The sequence below is a fragment of the Mastigoproctus giganteus genome, unplaced genomic scaffold (assembly GCF_048544385.1).
Source record: "Mastigoproctus giganteus isolate SK-2022 unplaced genomic scaffold, ASM4854438v1 scaffold_18, whole genome shotgun sequence".
In the NCBI taxonomy this organism is placed as follows: domain Eukaryota; kingdom Metazoa; phylum Arthropoda; class Arachnida; order Uropygi; family Thelyphonidae; genus Mastigoproctus; species Mastigoproctus giganteus.
This window is the reverse complement of record NW_028328295.1, coordinates 280,608-301,677: the sequence shown is the minus strand read 5'-3', so window position 1 is coordinate 301,677 and position 21,070 is coordinate 280,608. Positions and strand designations below refer to the sequence as shown.

General features: G+C 37.3%; 1 protein-coding gene across 1 annotated transcript in view; it reads left to right on the top strand.

The window, feature by feature from the left end:
• mus302 (mutagen-sensitive 302) overlaps positions 1 to 21,070 on the top strand; it is a 279,343-nt gene that overhangs the window by 44,714 nt on the left and 213,559 nt on the right. The window contains exon 4 of the mRNA XM_090389437.1: positions 7,343 to 7,428. Within this exon, the coding sequence (XP_090245563.1) occupies positions 7,343 to 7,428 (86 nt within the window). The remainder of the gene's footprint in view (positions 1 to 7,342; positions 7,429 to 21,070) is intronic.

Sequence of the window (21,070 nt, the reverse complement as noted above, 5' to 3'; positions counted from 1 at the left end):
CCATAGTTTTGCCGATGATAGCACATTGCATTCAACTTTCCATTTTGAGAAACCTTGTCCTGCTCAATCAGCTTCAACTTCTCGAAAATCTGCTACCAATTCCTTAAATGCTGATCTTCAGGTAATTCTCCAGTGGGGCAAAGACAACTTAGTTGATTTCAACCCTTCTAAAACTCAGTCTTGTCTTATATCTCGCAAAAAGGATTCTTCTACTCCTATGCTTATCTTTAGTGACACTCCGATTTCTAGGCAAAATGATATATCTCTTTTGGGGATTACCCTGACTTCTAATCTCTCTTGGCACAAGCACATTACAAATATTGCTTCCTCTGCATCTAAAAAACTTGGTTTTCTCTTTCGCTCTCAGCATTACTTTTCTTCCAAACAGCTTCTCACTCTGTATAAATCGCAAATTCGCCCTGCCATGGAATATTGTTCCCATATCTGGGGTGGTGCCCCCAAAACCTCTCTCCGGCTTCTTGATTCCATTCAGAAGAGGGCAGTTAGGTTAATTAATGATTTATCTCTAACAGAGTCTCTCCACTCGCTTTCTCATAGACGCACTGTTTCTGCTGCATGCCTCTTCTACAGATACTTCCATGGTCACTGTTCTTCTGAATTGGCTTCTATAATTCCTGCTCTCTCTTTCAAAACAGTCCGAACACGTGCCACCACCAGCCAACATCCATTTACTGTCCAACTTCAAACCCACAGAACCAACTTTTCATCTTCCTCATTTATTCATTCAACTGCCGTTTTCTGGAACAACCTTCCTTCATACGTATTTCCTGAAAATTACAATCTACAGAAGTTCAAGTCCAATGTCAACAAATATCTTCTTTCGTCTTCTTAACTTCAAACCCAAGCACGGTACTAAGTACTATAGGTTCTAATACCTCTCGTGTTTGGGGTTCTCATAAAAAAAAAAAAAAAAAAAAAATACAGTATACTTTATATATACAGTCCATTCCGGTTATTTGGGACACATCGGGACTAGTGCATTTTGGCCCGATTAAGCGGCTGCCCCAATTATCCGAAGTTTCACGTAAATAGTTAAAAATACAATGTATCCCCCCCCCTTTACAACTCGTTCACTGTACAATCAAATCACGTTACGACGGATTCAACATAGTAAAGTACCGTTTACTATACGATGTGCAGTAAGCGCCGGTCATTGTGATCATTTGTGAATTGAATTTTAATTTTATTAAACAGCAATTCTAATTAGCGAAAATAGGAGGAATATTATCCACAGGCTATAAAAGCAAAGATATATTAAGCACAAATTTACCCTTTATTACCTTACCAATTAAAAAAATTAAATGATACATGAAAATCGGAAGAATATACATGATAATCGGAATAATTAATATGTACTGTGATATGTACATACGAACCAGTTGACATTTCTGTTCACTGACATTTGTGGGTGGGGATTAAAATTTAAAACAGTAAAAAGATAAGCAATCAATAACAAAGAACACGGCACACACAAATTGCAAGTAACATGAACGGAGTAACAAGTTACAAAGCTTTAAAAATAGGAATGAAGAGATCTGAAAATAAATTTTTTTATATGATTGAAGATTTCATGGAAGTGTAAACACATTTCACCATAATAACCCACAGAATTCCAGCTGTCGGTATTATCGCAAATTCAATAAGATCGAGTTTACTGTCCGTTTATGATAGATTGCACTAACAGGAAAGCCCAATAAACAGGTGACTGCTAATTGTTTTTATTGTTTTATGGTTGTGACCTCCAAAATTTTGACCAAACCACTTGGTATCGTCGGGTAATCTCCAGTGCTGCGGTCTCCTGCCCCGATTAAACGGCATGCTGTCCCAATTAAGCGAAGTAAACCCTTGCTATTTTCTCAATTGGTTTCGGTTTTTTAAGATTTGCCCCAAATAAACGGCTGCCCCGATTAACCGGTGGCCCAAATAACCGGAATCCACTGTATACACACACACACACACACACACACACACACACACACACACACACACACACACACACACACACACACACACACACACACACACACACACATTATGGCTGTAGGGTACGTTTTGCTAATGCAGTGTCCCTGATCCATAAGCTATGTTATCTTCCTTTTCGTACAGTCACATTCCATCCCCATGATTAATTAGTTTATTAATACAATTATTCTTTACTATATATATATATATATATATACATACATACATATATACATACATACACAAGGTTTTGTTAAAATTAAAGTATCCCTATGTAGACTGCTCTGGAGTGAGTTTTAAAACTCGTACTGAAGAGAAACTTGAACAACAGGTACAATAAAGAATGTGCTTGCCATTTATTGGGAAAAAAAATTTGTTACAAAATTTCTCTATATGTTGCTATGGGAATACAAATCACTTGAATAGCACTACAATTGTTCAGTGTGTCCTCCATTTTGGTCAACAACAGTTTCCATTCGAAGAACAGCATTTTCTACAGCATAACATAACATGTCAACTGGAATAGCCAGCTCATGACATCTAGTGCTGTCCTTCAGATCTGCCAGAGATTGAGTGAGGTCCATGGGGTGAGGTCCAGTGATCAGGGTGGCCAAGATATCTGGAAACAACGGCTGATGACCTGTTCGGCTGTAAAGTGTTGCCTTATCAATCTTTGGACACAACGGTGGATGTGGGGTGGTGCACCATCTTGCATGAATATGGTATCCTGAAGGCACCCACATTTTTGCAGCTCTGGTATTGCATAATTTGCCAACATTTCATAATATCGCTGCCTAGCGACGAAACAGGTTTGGGGTACAGTCGGGGTTACCTGTTCAAAAAATATGGCCAATCATGAATGTGGCTGTAAATCCACACCACACTCTCACTTTTGAAGAATGCAACGGGACACCTTGGATAACTCGAGTGTTTTCCGTTGCCCGAATGCGACAGTTGTGCGTATTAACTTGGCCATTTAAGCAGAAGTGGGCTTCATCACTCCAAAGGATGTTCCATGGCCAAGTGATATCCACTGTCATTCACGCCAGAAACTGAAGTGCATGTGTAAAATGAATATCTGCATCACCATTCTTTAGCTGCTGTAGCATGTGCATCTTGTAAGGATAATACTGCAACACCTGACACATTACTAGCCTTACAGTGGAATATGGCATGTCCACTTCACGAGAAACAGCTGGCACACTTGCGCTACCACATGGAGATTGACTCGATAAATCCACGACAGCCATAACCACATCTTCAACACGAGAGGAGTCCACTCGTTTTCGACCTTTACCTGGTTGAACACCAAGATGTCCTGTCGCTTCAAATTTTGCAATCATTTTATGAACAGCACAAACAGTCATAGGTCCACGCCTTATGTGCTTTTTATGCCAGAATTCTCTGATATCCGCAGTTGCATTGTTTCTGTTCTGATAGTACAGCTTCACTAATAGTGCTTTTTCCTGCAACGTTGTTGGCATTGTTGCTGTAGTGCAGGCAAACATCTACTATGATTTGGAAGAGACTGCTTTGCTTTTATACAGTACAGTAGAGCTGAGTAGTGGCACTAACTTACGTTATTTGCATAATCATAACTGAGATAGTTATGCGCCATACAGTGACAAATTTTGTAACAAAGTTTTTTTTTCTAATAAATGCCGAACGCGTTCTTTATTGTAATTGTTGTCCAAATTTCTCTTCAGTATGAGCCTCAGAACTTGCTCCAGAGCCTTCTATATAGGGATACTTTAATTTTAACAACCCCGTATATATATATATTAGAGGTCTTTTTACACTGTTATGGACAAGTATAGAAATGCAGTCTTTTGATGCATGATCAGGTGTAGTCACCTGATGAAATACCTGATCGTGTATCAAATTTTATTTTTGCTGTCATCAGATTTTATTGCATATTTGCTCTACTTCCACTTTTTGAATTATAGCCAGATTTGCCCACCCTTATCTGATGCCAGCAATTGTTACTTTTATTTTTCATTCTTACTTAATATTTTTATTACAGGTCACTCCTTTTTTTAATCGTCTTTATGGTACAACCTACATTTTCCCCTCAGCTTTTGGCATCTGTGTAACTTGCACTTCCATCTTTACATTTAACTATTATTTTTTTACAGTATACATATATACATTTGCATCCTTTGTTGCTGCCTTGCGCGCGCTGGTGCATTTGTCATATTTTTATTTTTCCACTTCTCCTCCTGGTTTTAACTCACTGGTATTTTATTTTATATTTAATACACACACACACACACACACACACACACACACACACAGGTAACTCTCGTATAACACAGTAGTTTGGTTCCTACAAAATCTCGTGTAATGCGAAACCGTGTTATACGGGACTAAGAACCAGTACAAAAAGGGAGGGTTACGTTCCAAAAGCTAACAAAATTACGCCATTTTTTTTTTTTTATAACTATTGGAAACTTAATTTTTATAGTACAGGCATACCTCGGTTAACGTTACCTCTGATAACGAAGCTTCGATATAACGAAGTCGGCAATTTCAAGCCCCATTTAACATAAAAAAAATATTCCAGTTTAATCACCTGAAATCTAAACAAACTGAAGAAATTACGGAAACCTTTGGAGCTTCTCGTGGTTGGTTCGAGAAATTTAAAAAACGGGCCAGGATTCATAGTGTAAAATTAACAGGAGAAGCTGCAAATAAGTTTCCAGAAAAACTAAAGGAAATAATTGAACATCAAAATTTTCCAAGTTTGGTGTTCAATGTTGACGAAAGCGGTTTGTTCTGGAAACGGCTACCAACAAAAAGTTTCATTTCTATTGAAGAAAAATCAGCTGCTCGGTTCTAAGCAGCCAAAGACTGTTTAACGTTACTCTTTGGATCAAATGCTTCTGGCGATTATAAATTAAAATTGTTATTAGTTTACCATTCAGAAAATCCGAGGGCGTTAAAAGGTAACATAAAAATAAATTTACCTGTAATATGGAAAGCAAATAGAAAAGCGTGGGTTACCAAGGAGTTATTTACTGATTGGTTTGTTAACCACTTTTGTCCTGAAGTAAAACGGTATTGTCAAAAAAAAAAACAACTTTGAAGAAAAAGCTCTTTTGTTGTTAGACAATGCTTCGGGACATCCTACTGATCTTAAAACGTTGGACACATGCATTCCTGTCAAAGTTGTGTTTCTTCCAGCAAACACAACTTCCCTGATTCAACCATTGGATCAGGGAGTAATAGCATCATTTAAAGCTTATTATTATTAACTAGAGGAACACTGAACTAGAGGATAAAGAGGAAATGACAGTTAAAACTTTTTGGAAAAACTACACCATTAAAAACGCAATTGAAAACATTGATAGTTCTTGGAAAGAAGTCACTAAGAAATGCTTAAATGGAGTTTGGCGCAAAATATGGCCAGAAGTTGTACTAGAAGAAGAAAATAACATCCAAGAAATTAGAAATGAAGTTATCCAGATGGCTCAATCACTAGGTTTCGAAAATGTCGATGAAGAGGATGTTAGAAATTTATTGAATGCAGAAGATGATGGTTTTTCAGTGGAAGATTTAGAAAACCTTGTTAGCAACAAAGATAATGAAGACGAAGTTAAAGAAGTTCCTGCCGAAAAAGTGTTAACAACCAAAGATTTAAAAAGGTGCTTAAATGACATTGAAAACGTTTCAAATTTTTTTAGTGAAAATGATCCTGATTTAGGAAGAAGTGTTATTGTTAAGCGATCAGTGTTAAATGCAATAACTCCGTATAGGCAATTGCTAAATAAAAGAGGAAAAAAGCATAAACAATCAACTTTAGACTCATATTTTAAAATGTAATTTCACTTTGTATGTAAGTTGACTGTTTATTTAATAAAACTTTTCTTTGTTCGAAAAAAAAGCTTTTCATTTTCTTTACGTAGGAACGTATCCCTATTCTGGCCATGGTATTTTTACCTCTGAAAACGAAGTTTCGCTTAACGAAGTAATTTCGTGGAACGCATCCTATTCGTTATTCGAGGTATGCCTGTAGTAATAACTTAATATTTTAACTTTATTTTTATAATAGTAGTAACTTAAATAGTACTAACTGAACAAAAGTCCTTGCAAACTGTGATACTTATATGTGAGATAATGTATGTTCATTTAATTTTCTTCCTCTTCTGAAGCAAATTAAATTAATGTATGTTCATTTAATTTTCTTCCTCCTCTGAAGCACAATCTCTTCTGCAGCATCTAGATTTCATGTAACTTCTGTTCTCTTTAAAAGTCACGAACTGCACTCTTCGAAGTGACAATTATTTTTTCTGATCTCAAACAAGCACAAGTTCAATAGCACAGAACCTAACCCAGGGATCTCCTAACAAAATACAGTGAATTCCCGCTTTAAATGATACGTGAAAATTGGAAGAATATTTTCCAGTTAGCAAAATAAAAATAAATTTACGCTTCCGTACATAGCTTAATTAATATTTTTTTTTTTTTATGAAAGCCCCAAACACGAAAGGTATCAAAACCTATAGTACTTAGTACCGTGCATGAGTTGAAGGAGAAGTATGGGGGGAGGGGGATGCCGGAAACTTTGCTCTAGAGACGGGTTTCACCACTTCAAGCCTCCAATAAGCAAAGTGGTGGTATTTCACCGGTTGATGAAAGTCATCTACCACATACTAATTGATATTTCTGTTCACTGACTTTTTTTTTTTTTTTTTTTTGTTGTAAAATTTAAAACAGTAAAAATGATAAGCAATTAATAACAAAGAACACTGTATGCACAAGTTGCACCAAACACAGTATGGAGTAATGAGTTTCTGAAAATTTATTTATGTTTTTTATATGATTGAATATTTCATGAAATGGGAAACACATTTTACCAGAATAACGTGAAAACCCACAGAATTCCAGCTATCGGTACTATATGCAAGATCAAGTTTACTACCCATTTATAATTGATTACACTAACAGAAAAGACCAACCAATAAACTGGAAACTGCAAATTGTTTTTATTGTTTTATGGTATATTTTGACCTCCAGAAATGTGCTTTAGAAAAATACCATGAAGGTGAGAACAACTAGCAAGTCAACAGCAGGGATTCACAAAAAGGAATAGAAAAGTTGAAAATTACATCTAACATAATAACAGGGTTTTCCCAGCACAAAAGCTCAAAAAATGCCATTTTATGTGAGATTTTCTGCAGTTCTCAAACCTTGTTAGAGCGAAAACTGTGTTATGCGAGGATTGCCGCAATTCTCAAACCGTGTTAGAGCGAAGCCATATTGTAGAAGTAACAAGTTATATGGGGGTTACCTGTATATAAATTTCAGAATATTTGTTTGTTGCTAATGACAGAGTTGACATTGCATTTTTGTATTTTAGATATGTCCTGTATGTTTTGAGCCCTGGACTAATTCTGACAATCACAGATTAGTTTCACTGAAGTGTGGTCATTTGTTTGGACATCAGTAAGTATAAATATAAGATTTTCATTTGTTTAAATATCTCTCTATACATTAAAAAGTTTTCCTCCTAGTGATATTTATTCGAGCCAATGGGAGAAGAGGACAAGGCAATTACGTCACTACAAATGCAATTAATTATTGACAACTGCCCCCATAACATTCACCAACCTCGTGCGTGTGCTTCACTGTCTAACATTTGTTGTTCCATTGTAACATTTTTGTATGTTAATGAATATTGTATATTTGTAAATAGTTTAGTATTTTGTAAATATTTTAAATATTTGCATTATGGAATCTGAAGCAAAAGGCCTTTTCCTAAGTGACTTATGTAAACGCAGGTAAATAATTACATAGTGATATTTATTCGGGCTGAACTCCAGTACAGGGTACACCAATGAAAGCTAGGAAAGACGGAGGTGATGGCATCTCCCTCAATGCTGTGATTGACAGATGGATGTCATGCGAGAGTATGTGATTGTTCGGAATTGTAGCAGTAAATGCAAAATTATTGTTCTATTATTCTCAGCCTTGTTTATCCTCAACCGTACAATCACTCCAACATGGTTGGAGTGATTGTACGGTCAAGTTCTACGATTGGGTGAGTATTGTATAGGCGTTTTCTTTCTGATTTTTTGTGTTGTCAAGGACGGGGTGCTTAGTTTAGGTAGGGTGTTTATTTCCCCCATCCTGCTGTTTTTGAATCGGAAAATAAGTTCGCGATCTAAAAACAGCGGCAAATGGGGGAAAACACCCTAGGCATATCAATCTAGGAGGACAGTGGGTGGGGAGTGGGCAGAGTCACAACTTGTCAATCACTGCTTTTCCCACTGTTTTGCTAGCCACCATGTTGAACGGGCTACCCTAATCTGGAGTTTTACTTTTATTCGACCTTGAGAATGCCACACACTACAGATGTGCACAGGTAAATAATTACATTGGTCATTTCCTGATTAGATATCGATCATTGCATTTTGACAGTTTGACAGGTGCATCTTTTACGTAGAAAACATTTGACTTACTCTGTGTAGCTCTATATTTTACCTAGAAAATTGTGTGTGGGGGTATGTGAGCAAAGCGAGCAGGGAGGTGAAGCCCCCTAGTTCATATTAAAATAAATGATCAGAAGTAGAATACTTTCATTAACAACTTTGCAAATACAGAGTTATTATATAACTGGCTATATTTATAATATTCAGCTTTGTTTGGAGTAAAAATTAATGAGTGATTAATTTAGTTTGTTTGGTTTCTTGACTTAATTTTGGCTTGCTTTAACAATGCACTATTTTTAATCACCCTTCCAACTTAGCTGTAATCTTTTTATTCTCTTGCCCCTTGTTATGGTTCAACCACTTTAAGATTACCCAGTTATCATAAAATGATTATTTGCTTAAAAATAACTTGAAATTAATTGAAAATTATTTGTAATTTTCAATTAATATTTGTTTGGGCTAAAGCCACAAGTTCAGACAATATTACTTAGCATCTATACTTAAAATAATATTTTAAGTATAGTGGCAATATCTGATATGAGTATAAATTAACTCGTCAGAACCCATGAGATGTACTAGATTTTAAGAAACAAAGAAAAAAAAAAAAAAAAACCCGAAATCTTAAAATTTGTTGCCCATTGTTTTGGTGATTTAAATTTTTTTTTTCCCAATGGTGACTTCCCTCACACTTGCTCACTGATGCCATCTGCATCTGGAGGCAGTCATCATACTCTTCTGGCCAATCATCATAAATTTATGGGGTGTAACATACTCCCTCACATTCATTTCTGCCTTTGTTTCTAATTACCTCACAGTGCACAGATTCTTTGCTGGCATTCATGAGTCAGCCTTTTAATGAGCCAGTCTCAACATTTTTGTTCAAGATTTAGCCACGGTCAAAAACTATTTGCCATTTGGTTGGTGGGGGGATGGCATTCAAAAATCTTTCCTGCAATATGTTATATATACCATGGCAAAAGGCTTGCCCTATTATGTCAGCATTAGCTATCCTAACTAGGAGTTAAAATTCACTCATTTCATTGACAATCCTGATATTATTATAGACACAGTTAAGAGTAAGTGTTCTTGTACAGTATACTATCCTGACACCTTCCCTGAAGTTATTTAGTCTTGTTTCCCTATCATTAGCTTTCATTTTTTTTTTTTTTTTGAAAATTCTTTCTAGGCACATCTTGCAAAAATGAGTTCTTTTGTCCAGAAGCTAGAACTTATGAGATGCAAGCATTACTCTGATGCCTATCATCAAATAAATGCATATCTGTATCATTTCCCTACCTCCCAGCTAGAAGTTTTGTCTGAGTCCTTAAGGCAGGGGTATCCAACCCACCAGCTGTATACAGACATTTTCAGTATATCATGAACAAAACTGTGAAAAGCTCATTTTTTTATATTAAAAACATATTTTAATAAGATAAAACTCCATCTAAAGTACTACATCTGGACAAGTTTTTTTTTTATCATTTCCCTTATTTGAGAGTTCTCTAATGGTAACAAGTGAAATTTAAATCAAAATATGTATATATGCTTCAAGAACTGTATGCTGGCAAAAATTTTCAATAACATGAAGAAACTGTTGCCAAAAAATGTAAAGCCAGCATGCTTCAATAACAATGGTCCACATACATTTCAATGTTTCCAGAATTCATGATGTGTTTGAGTGTACTTAGCATTAGTAGAGGCATATGATGCAAGAAAGAAAGCTTGTACAGCATCAACAAAAAAAAAAAAAAAAAACGTTTCCATTTCGCACATCTATTCATTCCAAATGTTTTTCTAGTTCTGCCTTGAATTTATATTTAAGCTATCAACTTTCACAATGAAAGATGAAGTTTATCCCAGCAATCAACTACCCGCTGGCTAAAGGAAAATTTCTGCACATCTATTCGACAACTGCCTTTCCTCAATTTCAGTTTATGCCCTCTCAGGTTTGTAATCTGAGCAAGAGGAAGAATCCCATCAACATTGAGCCTGCTCAATCCATTCAAGGCCTTTTGCACCTCAATCAGATTGCTTCGCAGGTGCCTAGTCTTCAGATGCTGCCATTTACAGAACTTAAGCCTTTCTTCATAAGAGCACCCCTTTGTTCCCCTCACTAGTCTTGTTGCCCTTCTCTGTACTCGTTCTAGAAACGCTACACCTTTCCTAAAATCAGGCTTCCAGACCTCTACACAGTACTCAAGGTGTGGCCTGACCATTGCCTTATACAAGGAGATAATCACCTCCTTATCCCTGCTTGCAAAATATCTGTATATCATTAACAAAACCCCATGACTTATTCTGGCAGCCTGTCTGCACTGCGTGAAAAACTTCATATCTGATTGCACAGTTACCCCCAGGTCTCTTTCATTCTCTACTACCCGAGTGTAACACCACTCAGTTGGTACATTTCTCTGTGGTTACTGCTACCCATATGCAGTACTTTGCCTTTGTCAAACTTCAGTTGCCATTTCTCAACACATCTGCCCAACTTTTCCAGATCCTGTTGCATCAGCATACTGTCATTACTGTTATTAACAATCCTCCCAACATTTGTATCATCTGCAAACTTGGACATTAAGCCTGATATACCTTTATCAATATCATTGATAAATATACAATGTGCCCAACACCAAACCCTAGGGAACACCACTAAAAACTTTTATCCATGAAGAGCAGTGTCCATTGATTACCACTCTCTGTCTTCTCCCACTCAACCATTCTTTTATCCATTGTAGCAACTTGCCCTTAATGCCATACTGCTCCAATTTGTACGGTAGTCTTTCATGTGCAACAGTATCAAAAGCTTTCCTGACATCCAAGTATATGATATCGAAATTATTTTTTGCATCCAGTTCCTTTGTGATCATGTCATACTATCCAATCAAATTGGTCAGACAAGACTTCCCCTTAACAAACCAATGCTGTGTCTGAATTATTACTGCTGTCTTGTTTAAATGATCCTGCAATTCTTCTTTAACCAATGACTCCATTATTTTCCTTGGAACAGAAGTCAAACTAACAGGGCTGTAATTACTTGTGTCACCCTTTGATTCCCCTTTATGAATTGGGGATACATTTGCACATCTCCAGTCCGTGGGGACTTTGAGTCCAAGGATGCTCTCATAATTATGGCTAAGGGTTTGCTTACTTCTTTTGCTACATCCTTACCTCCTTTAATATAACTGGATAGATCTGCCCCAGATGCCTTTCTTATGTTTCACTTCAACAATTTATCATCTACTTTGCTCTCAGTTATTACAAAATCATTTAACTCCCTGTTAGAGTTTGATAAACATCTGCCCTCTCCTACTTGAATGACTCCCCATGTGTGAATGTAAATGCAAAATACTCATTTAATTTGACAGCTATCTGATCATCTACAGCAGTGTTTCCCAAACGTTTTTAGTCACAGAGCACTTTTCATCTCACAATATATTTGTGTATTTAAGGAACACTAAAGAAACATAAGTTTAGCAGGAGCCAAATAACTGCTTGCCTCTTTGGCTCATTACATGCGATGCTCTGTGCATCAGGAGCATCTTCTTTTCTAACATAAGTAAAGCCGAAATTCGAATAATTGTCATCATACTTTTGTTTTGGTCTTTTATTAGTTGGTTCCTGTTTTTTTTTTACTTCTGATTTTAAGGGAACAAATGGCTGTGATTGTTCATCCTCACTTTGAAGTGTGACAATATTGTTTTTGTTTTCATTGACCACAGCTGCGATACTAGAAGTACTTGCTTCTCCTTTTAAAGTTTCTTGTTTCAACCACAAATCCATTGTCATTTATTTTAATAATAATATTTCGAAATGTTGATAATTATCAAAAAAAATTTATACAAGGAAATGAATTTAGTAATGATATTGGTTCACTTCCCCCTCTCCTTCAACCCATGTACTCCAGGCTAATTCTCATACAAATGGCATATTAGACCACTACATTGCTACTTTTTTGTAGATGTCATTACCAAATGTAAAAGCCCGCCAAAATAAAGTGTTCTGTGGTCTATTTGATTATTAGTCTATGCCAGTATATTAATAACTGGAAAAAAAAACGTTAAAAATTATGATGATAGAAAGGTGGTGTATGTGCTACAGATATGCAAAATTTATTTATATATTTTTTAATTATTAATTACAGTTTTTCACAGAACACTTGTTCACATCTCATGGAACACTAGTGTTCTGCAGAACACAGTTTGGAAAATGCTGATCTACAGTCAAAGCATTGATATCAAGTGGACCATCATCATTATCAGCAGCCATTTCCAATCCACTGCAGGATAAAGACCTCTCCAGCAACTTTCCAGTTCCTTCTGTTTTGTGCAATGGCCATCCATTTACTACTCACAAACTCATGAATTTCATCTGTCCATCTCCGTTGTTGTCTTCCAGGTTTTCTTCTAGCTCCTCTTGGGTACCATTCTGTTATTTTCTTAATCCACCTGCCATCATGTCTTCATGCTATGTGTCCTGCCCAAGACCATTTTAGTTCTTTAGTTTTGATAAGAATGCCGTTTACTTAATTTGTTGCCTAATCCATGTGTTTCTCTTCTTATCTAACAGTCTGATTCCCAATATAATTCGTTCCATTCTTCGCTGTGTAGTTCTCAGCTTCTCTTCCATTCTTTTGGTGAGTGCCCAAGTTTCACTTCCATAAGTCATGGTGGGGAGTATATATTGGTTCATTATTTTACATTTCAGGCAAACTGGGATATTGCTCTTCAGTATGTGACTATATTTCCTGAATGCTATCCATCCAAAATTTATTCTTCTCTTGACTTTCAGCCATTTATCATTATTACAGCTAATAACATGTCCCAGATAAGTATATGACTCCACCTTTTCAATTACTGCTCCTTCAATCATTATGTCCCTTTCTGTGGCATACTTGTTCATCATTACTTTTGTTTTAGCCATATTCATCTTTAGTCCAAAATCCTTACTAACTGTGCATAACTGATTAAGATTTTCCTCTAATTCTTTGGGATCGTGGCTTATGACCGCAATGCCATCTGTAAATCTTAAATGGTTTAAGTACTCTCCATTCACATTGACTCTTTTCTGCAACCAGTCTAATCTTCTGAAAGCCTCGAGGGCAGCAGTAAACAACTTCGGAGATATTGTGTCTCCTTGTCGAACTCCTTTCTCAATTTTAAATTTGCTACTGTCTTTGTCTATTCTAATAAAGGATAACAAAGGTAGCATTCTCATATATTTTCTTCAAAATCATAATATATGGGGTATCTATGCCTTGTCTTTCCAGTGCCCGAAACATTGCTTTATGTTTCAAATGCCTTTTCATAATCCACAAATGCTAGGCATAGTGTTTTTTATTCATTTGCTTTCTTCGTTAGCTGTGATATTACGTGAAGGTGATCCATAGTTGAGAATCCTGTCCTAAAGCCAGTTTGCTCTTTTGGTTGATTCTCATCAAGTATTCTTTCTAATCTATTAGTAATGACCCTTGTGAACAATTTGTAGATGTGGGACAACAAGCTAATTGGTCTATAATTTCCAATTTATCTCCTTTCTTATGCAGCAAAACAATGATTGCATTATTCCACTCCTTAGGCATCACACCTTTTCTAATACATTTTGTGAAGAGTCTTGCCAGTTTTTGTGTTATGTCTCTTCCTCCCAAATTTAACAACTCTACAGTAGCTTTATCTCCCCTCGAGGCTTTCTGATTCTTCATTTTCTTAAACGCATGTTCTACCTCATCAGGAAGAATATCGAGTATGTCATATGTGTTACTAATTTGCGATCCATCCTTCCCACTGCAGGCTTCATTCCCTCGCTCCTTGTATAATTCTCTATAGTAGTCTTCTGCTATTTCAATTATGCCTTCTCTGCTATTTATAAGTAAACCATCGCTATTCTTCAGTTTCAGTATCATTTGTCTTTCTGTATTACTGCTCATGGCTGCTGATTTAAGTCCTTTGTTTTCCTTTAATGCTTATTCTACTTTTCTTGTGTTAAATCTTTGTATGACTTCCTTTCTTAATAGGCATGTCAATTGTAGGCGTACACTCCTTTTTCTGTGTATTATTATGTATAAATAATTAGTTACTTATTTATACACAATTTTTTTTACCTACATTAATTTTTTCACCTACAAGTTATCCTGGGGCCTCTGACTGCATTAACAAAATTCTAGGCAATTTATTTATTTAGCTAGAAAATTTAGTGAGACAATGACAATACACATGAAAAATTTAGCATGTTTAATTATAGAAACTGACTTAAATACATACAAAATTTATCACAAGAAAACATTTCCATATTACAGATGTTCCCCCACTGGGATAGACAATTTCAACAAGTCCGTTCTATATCTCATTCTAAATTGAATTATATATAGTTGTTTACGACATCCAATTTGATTATCCAGCTACCTCCTAGGCTAGTCAAATTTATCACAGTTAGGATTTCAGAATGCCTTTTTCCCTTTTTTGGGATTATTTCCTTGATTAGGAATAATAATACGAAACAGTACTTACAATAACTTTCATTTCTCCGAGTTTTTGGACCAACTCCTTGATCTTCCGGCACTTTCTTTAATAGCTTCCACATCAGATTCCTTGTTATTATCCAAGATTCTCCTCGACCAAACTCACGTTAATGTGGCCTATTCATACTAAACGGCACACTTACTATAAATTTATCTACTCTCTTTGACCTACTAGTTACATACCTGCACCTAACTACAACTCCCAACCACGACTTCTCTCAACTACTAACTTACTCGCTGCTTTCGAACTTGCTAACTCCGAAAACTCCCCTTAATTGCCGCCGAACCAGTCCTTATATATCCGAACTTTACCTAAATTTTCCTGAATTTCGACCTGACCTCCCCTCAGTAAGTCGAATGTTCACCGTACTTCTGAGAAATATGGTCTCGTCCTTAGATATTTTCCTAATGACTTTTCCTTATCCCATTACAACTGTTCGTTGCATGTATAATTGTTGTTCACTGAACAACAATTATACATGCCTACTTCTGTTATTTTCTCTGCAAAAATGTGGTTATACCGCTCCAATAACCCTTTATCCCCTTGGATACCAAGAAATTGTGCAGTATAGGGGCTTTCCCATTTCCAGTGTCACCGGGGCAGTGACCTCATAATCGGACACTATTTCTGTTCCCCCTATTCCTTGTAAAATGTAGCTGCCACAGAGCTTCATTCCCGAAGTTTCCTTACTCTTAAATTCTACGAAATATTCCCAGGTTAAGACTGACTTCGTGGCCCCGGTGTCTACTAAATATTTACCCTGCAAATTGCCTATCTTTCTTCCCACGTACATTAGGTCTGTGTTTACCACTACCTTGTCTAGGGTTACTAACTTAATGTTGGTATTGCTAATGCAGCCTTGTCTGAATTTTTGGAGGTTCCTCCCATCCGGGCTTCCTGGGGAACCCTTTCTAGTTTATTAATTTCATTCTTCTACTCCCCCCCCCCTTCGGATTGTTTTTGGAATGGTCACGTTTCTGTCTACGAGTGTTGTGGGCACCCCTTGCCTATAGTTGGGCCCCCTGTCGCCATGGTCTCGCCATATCTCCTCTCTCTTCCGGTTTTCCTCATCTGTTCCTAGGAAGAATCTGGCCCAATGGTTAGGGCTATTGCATATGTAATAACCCCTGTTACGTCCCCCCTTTTTCCATTTTTCGTAGGGTGCAGCACTCACCTTCCCCCTTACATCCCTCTTCAGCCACTTGGGTTCTCCCATGTTTCCTCTCACAAAATTGTTTTATTAGCCAATCTATTTTTTTCTCCAGTTTGTCTATCCGGGTTTCTTTTTCAGTGCTTTGTTCCTCCCCTTTTTGTGTTTCCCTTCCACTCTTTTCATTCCCCATGCTTACATTTATCGTGTATGTTTCTCGTTTTGTGTTGATTTTAAAATTCAATTCTAGACCTTCTTCTTCTTCGGCATATAAAAATGCTTGCTCCAAGGTTTTTTATTTTTTCGCATAACTTCTTTTCTGAATTTGTCATTTAACTCTTTTTTAAATTGCTCCGTTAATAGCTTTTCGAAAGCCCCTTCTTCGAAAGCCCCTAACGGCTTTTAACCTCTGTAGGAATTCAGCGACCGATTCCCCCTTGTCTGCGTATACCCCCCTAGTTTAACTACCAATGTGAGAAATGATTCTTTCTTTGCAAATAATTTTTTTATAATTCTACTAAAATCTGTTAGCGAATTTACCCTTTCATACAACATTTCCTGTTGATATTTAATTAGTGCTGTGCCTTCAAATTTAAATTCTGCGAAGATTACAATCTCTTCGTCCCCTAAACCATCTGCTCTCTTTATCTGGGCTAATTTATTTAAAAATATCTCCACATTCTCTTGTTTTTCCCCCTTTAAACGCTCTTAAGTAGTCTCTACCCTAAAGTTACTTTACTTAATTCTTTACTTGGCCTTGTAATTGCATAAAAATATCGGTAAGGGTATCAAATCCACGTGTTACAAGTTGCAGCTCGGCTGAACGAGAAGTTTTTTAGCCATATTTAGCCGCTTTATTGACCATTTTTTACACCAAATTATTTTCTATAAGTAGCTTATAGACCTAGTCAGGATCATTAGTTTATTCTGAATTGAGACAGCGAGATTTGGAAGTTAATTAATACTTAAGTGTCCGTAGATTTACCGTTCGTAACTTGCCTCCTTTGTTATACGATACGTTATTAAATTGTACGTCAATTAAATTGTACGTTTAACTAAATATATATAACGACTTAGATTACAAACGTAACATAATTAATTAATACATAACTTTTTACGGAAGTTATATAAAGGGAACTCGTAGATAATTAATACTGAAAAATATATATACCGTTATAACTGTGTTGGGATACAAGTTTAGGGTTATAATTTTGTACTGAAATTGAAATTTTATTGAAATTAAATCGAAATCATGACTCAGACCAGAGCAGCAAAGCAAAAGGCTCAAGCTAATGGGAGTGCTGTGGCTCAGAGGAGAACTGAGGGGGACAGTTGCCCTCTGAATCACAGCCTTTTAAAATGCACTGCTTGCATGATGTTTGTGGAACAATCAGGTACGGGACATGATATTGCCATGGGGGATGTCTTTGTGTGTGTGCGATGCAAGGAGTGTAACGAAATCAGGCAACAACTCAGCGTTGTTATGGGCCTATATGAGAGCTTGAAGGACAGAGTGGATGCCCTCGAAGGAACTAAATTGAGGGGCCCATCACGCAACACAGTGGCAACCCCCAAGGCAGAATGCACTGGTCCCACAGGAACTAGTAGTTGTTGGTGACTCTATTGTTAGGGAAACGGGAAACATGCTTTGTAAAAATTATATGTGGAACAGGACCAGAGTATGTCTGCCAGGTGCAAAGGTTGATGACGTAGAGTGGATATCATCTTTTAAGGGCACAAAAGGTGATATAGTTGTACACGTTGGCACTAATGATATCAAGAGTAGGAAACTGGCAGAATTACTTAACAAGTACAGGTCACTGTTGAAAAAAAGCCATGAATTAGGGTTGAATTTGAAAGCGTCTGCAATTCTGCCCAGACACGATAGGAGGGAGTATATGATGAGAGCCTTATCAATCAATTCGGCCCTGGAAAGATTGTGCAAGGCTCAAGAGGTAGAATTTTTTTCACCTTGGACTGTACTTGTTAACAGGAGAGACTTCTTCTACATGGATGGGATACACTTAAATAGAAAGGGTGCAAGAATATTTGCTGATGCTATTGAGGCAGTGTTAGGAGGGTCGGAAAACTGCTAGCTTGGGGGGGATACAAAGACTAATAGATTAACAGTAGCCACTGGCAGAGGTGAAAGTGATTCTTGCACTGCTTCTATTGGAATGAGCAGAAGACTGAAAAACAAGATGCAAGATATTTCAGAGACTGCTGGGAGTCATTGCGGTACAAGTAAACACATGGGTTGTGTTAGAGTAGCTAAGAAAATAATAGAAACAGGTGCATGTATACTTGCGTGTACACCAATGCTAAGAGTTTGGTAAATAAATTTGATGAATTTGAGGTATTGCTCAAAGCATCAAAGGCGGATATTGTTGGAATATCAGAGACGTGGTGTACACAGATATGAGGAATGCAGAACTGGAATTTGGGGAGTACAACGTCTACAGAAAGGATAGACAGGATAGGAAGGGAGGAGGGGTTATGCTATTAGTTAAGAAACACATAAAATCCAAGGAAGTGAAGCCAGTCGACATCGCTGGACAGTGCAGTGTCGAGTCAGTTTGGTGTGACATAAACATTGGGAGATCGAAATTGAGAGTAGGAGTATGCTATAGGCCTAATGACTCTGATGAGTATAATAAGAAACTGTACAGGGAAATAGAGTGGGCCAGTACATCAGAGAGTCTTATAATGGGGGATTTTAATTTCCCAGATATTGACTGGAATTTGTGGGTTGGTCACTCGCACACTAGCAAGGCTTTTGTGGATTTATTGGATGATTGTTTTCTACATCAGCATGTCCGGGAGGCAACTAGAGGGAGTAATGCTCTTGATTTGATTATCAATAGTGATTCTTCATGCATTAAGAATCTGCAGATAAAGGAACCACTAGGTGCAGTGATCACAGTGTGCTGAAGTGGGATTTACTCAAAGAGGTAACTACCATCAGGGGTAAAGGGAAGGGTTATTGCTTTCGTAAAGGTGACTGCGATGGTCTGAGACAGTATTTAAATTCTATACAGTGGGACCAACTGAAGATGTTACCAACAGCAAATTCAAAATGGGAACCATTCAAAGAACTTATCTTGGAAGCTACTAGGCTTTACATACCAACTAAGAAATATTGTTCAAGGTTTAGGCCTAAATGGATGTCAGATGAACTAATGAGACATATGACAGAGAAGAAAAATGCATGGGATACATTTAAATTAACATGTGACACAGAAGCCTATGATAGATACAAGTTGATCTGTAACCAAGTTACAAAGGAGGTTAGGCAGGCAAAGGCAGATTACGAGGAATCTTTGGCAAGGGATGCAAAGAAAAACAGCAAAGAGTTCTTTACTTATGTAAACTCTAGAAGGAAGGGGATGAATCAGATTGGTCCACTTGATATCGATGGGTCAACTGTTGATGATCCTGCTCAGGTAGCTAACAAACTAAATCAATATTTTGCATCGACATTCACACATGAGGTGTTATTCAGCGAGGGGAATGCCAGAGGTGTATTCAACTCTGGCAGTAAGCTAGAGAATCTTGTAATAAATTTTGCATCGACATTCACACATGAGGAGTTATTCAGCGAGGGGAATGCCAGAGGTGTATTCAACTCTGGCAGTAAGCTAGAGAATCTTGTAATAAATTTTGCATCGACATTCACACATGAGGAGTTATTCAGCGAGGGGAATGCCAGAGGTGTATTCAACTCTGGCAGTAAGCTAGAGAATCTTGTAATAACTGAGAGTAAAGTGGAGGAGAAATTGTTGAAGATAAATACAAGAAAGGGACCTGGGGTGGATGGAATCTATCCAGTTATATTAAAGGAGGCAGAAAAGGAAGTAAGCAAACCCTTAGCCATAATTATGAGAGCTTCCTTGGACTCAGGGGGGGGGTACCCACAGACTGGAGATGTGCAAATGTGACCCCAATTCACAAAGGAGGATCAAAGGCCGACAAGTAATTATAGACCTGTGAGTTTAACTTCTGTTCCAGGAAAATTAAGGGAGGCACTGGTTAAAGAAGCACTGCAGGATCATCTAGACAAGACTTCAGTTATAGCTCAGACACAGCATGGTTTTGTTAAGGGGAAGTCTTGCCTGACCAATTTGATTGGATACTATGATGCAGTCACAAAAGAACTGGATGCAGGGAATAACTTTGATATTATATACTTGGATCTTAGAAAGGCTTTTAATACTGTTGCACATGGAAGACTGCTGCACAAATTGGAGCAGTGTGGCATTGGAGGCAAATTGCTGCTATGGATAAAGGGATGGTTGAGGGGGAGCAGACAGAGAGTGGTAATCAGTGGACACTGCTCATCGTGAAGTCCCTCAGGGTTCAGTGTTGGGTCCATTATTGTTTTCTGTATTTATAAATGATATTGATGATGGTATATCAAGCGTAATGTCCATTTTTGCAGATGATACAAAGGTTGGCAGGGTTGTCAAGGATACTACTAACACTATGCTGCTGCAACAGGATCTGGAAAGGTTGAGCAGATGGGCTGAGAGGTGGCAAATGAAGTTTAACATTGACAAATGTAAAGTACTACATATGGGAAACAACAACCCCAGAGCAATATATCAACTCTGTGGAACTACACTGACAGTGGTAGAGAATGAAAAGGATCTGGGGGTAATTGTGGAGGCAGATATGAAGTTCTCTGAGCAGTGCAGATGGGCTGCAAGAGTAACTCATGGTGTCTTGTCAATGATATACAGGAATTTTTCTAGCAGGGATAAGGAGGTGATTATTCCGTTATAAGGAAATGGTCAGGCCACACCTTGAGTACTGTATACAGGTCTGGAGTCCTCATTTCAAGAAGGATGTAGAGCTGCTGGAACGAGTACAGAGAAGGGCAACAGGATTAGTGAATGGAACAAAGGGATATTCTTACAAAGAAAGGCTTAAGTTTTGCAAATTACGGTGTCTGGAGACTGGGCACCAGTGAGGTGATCTGATAGAGGTGTATA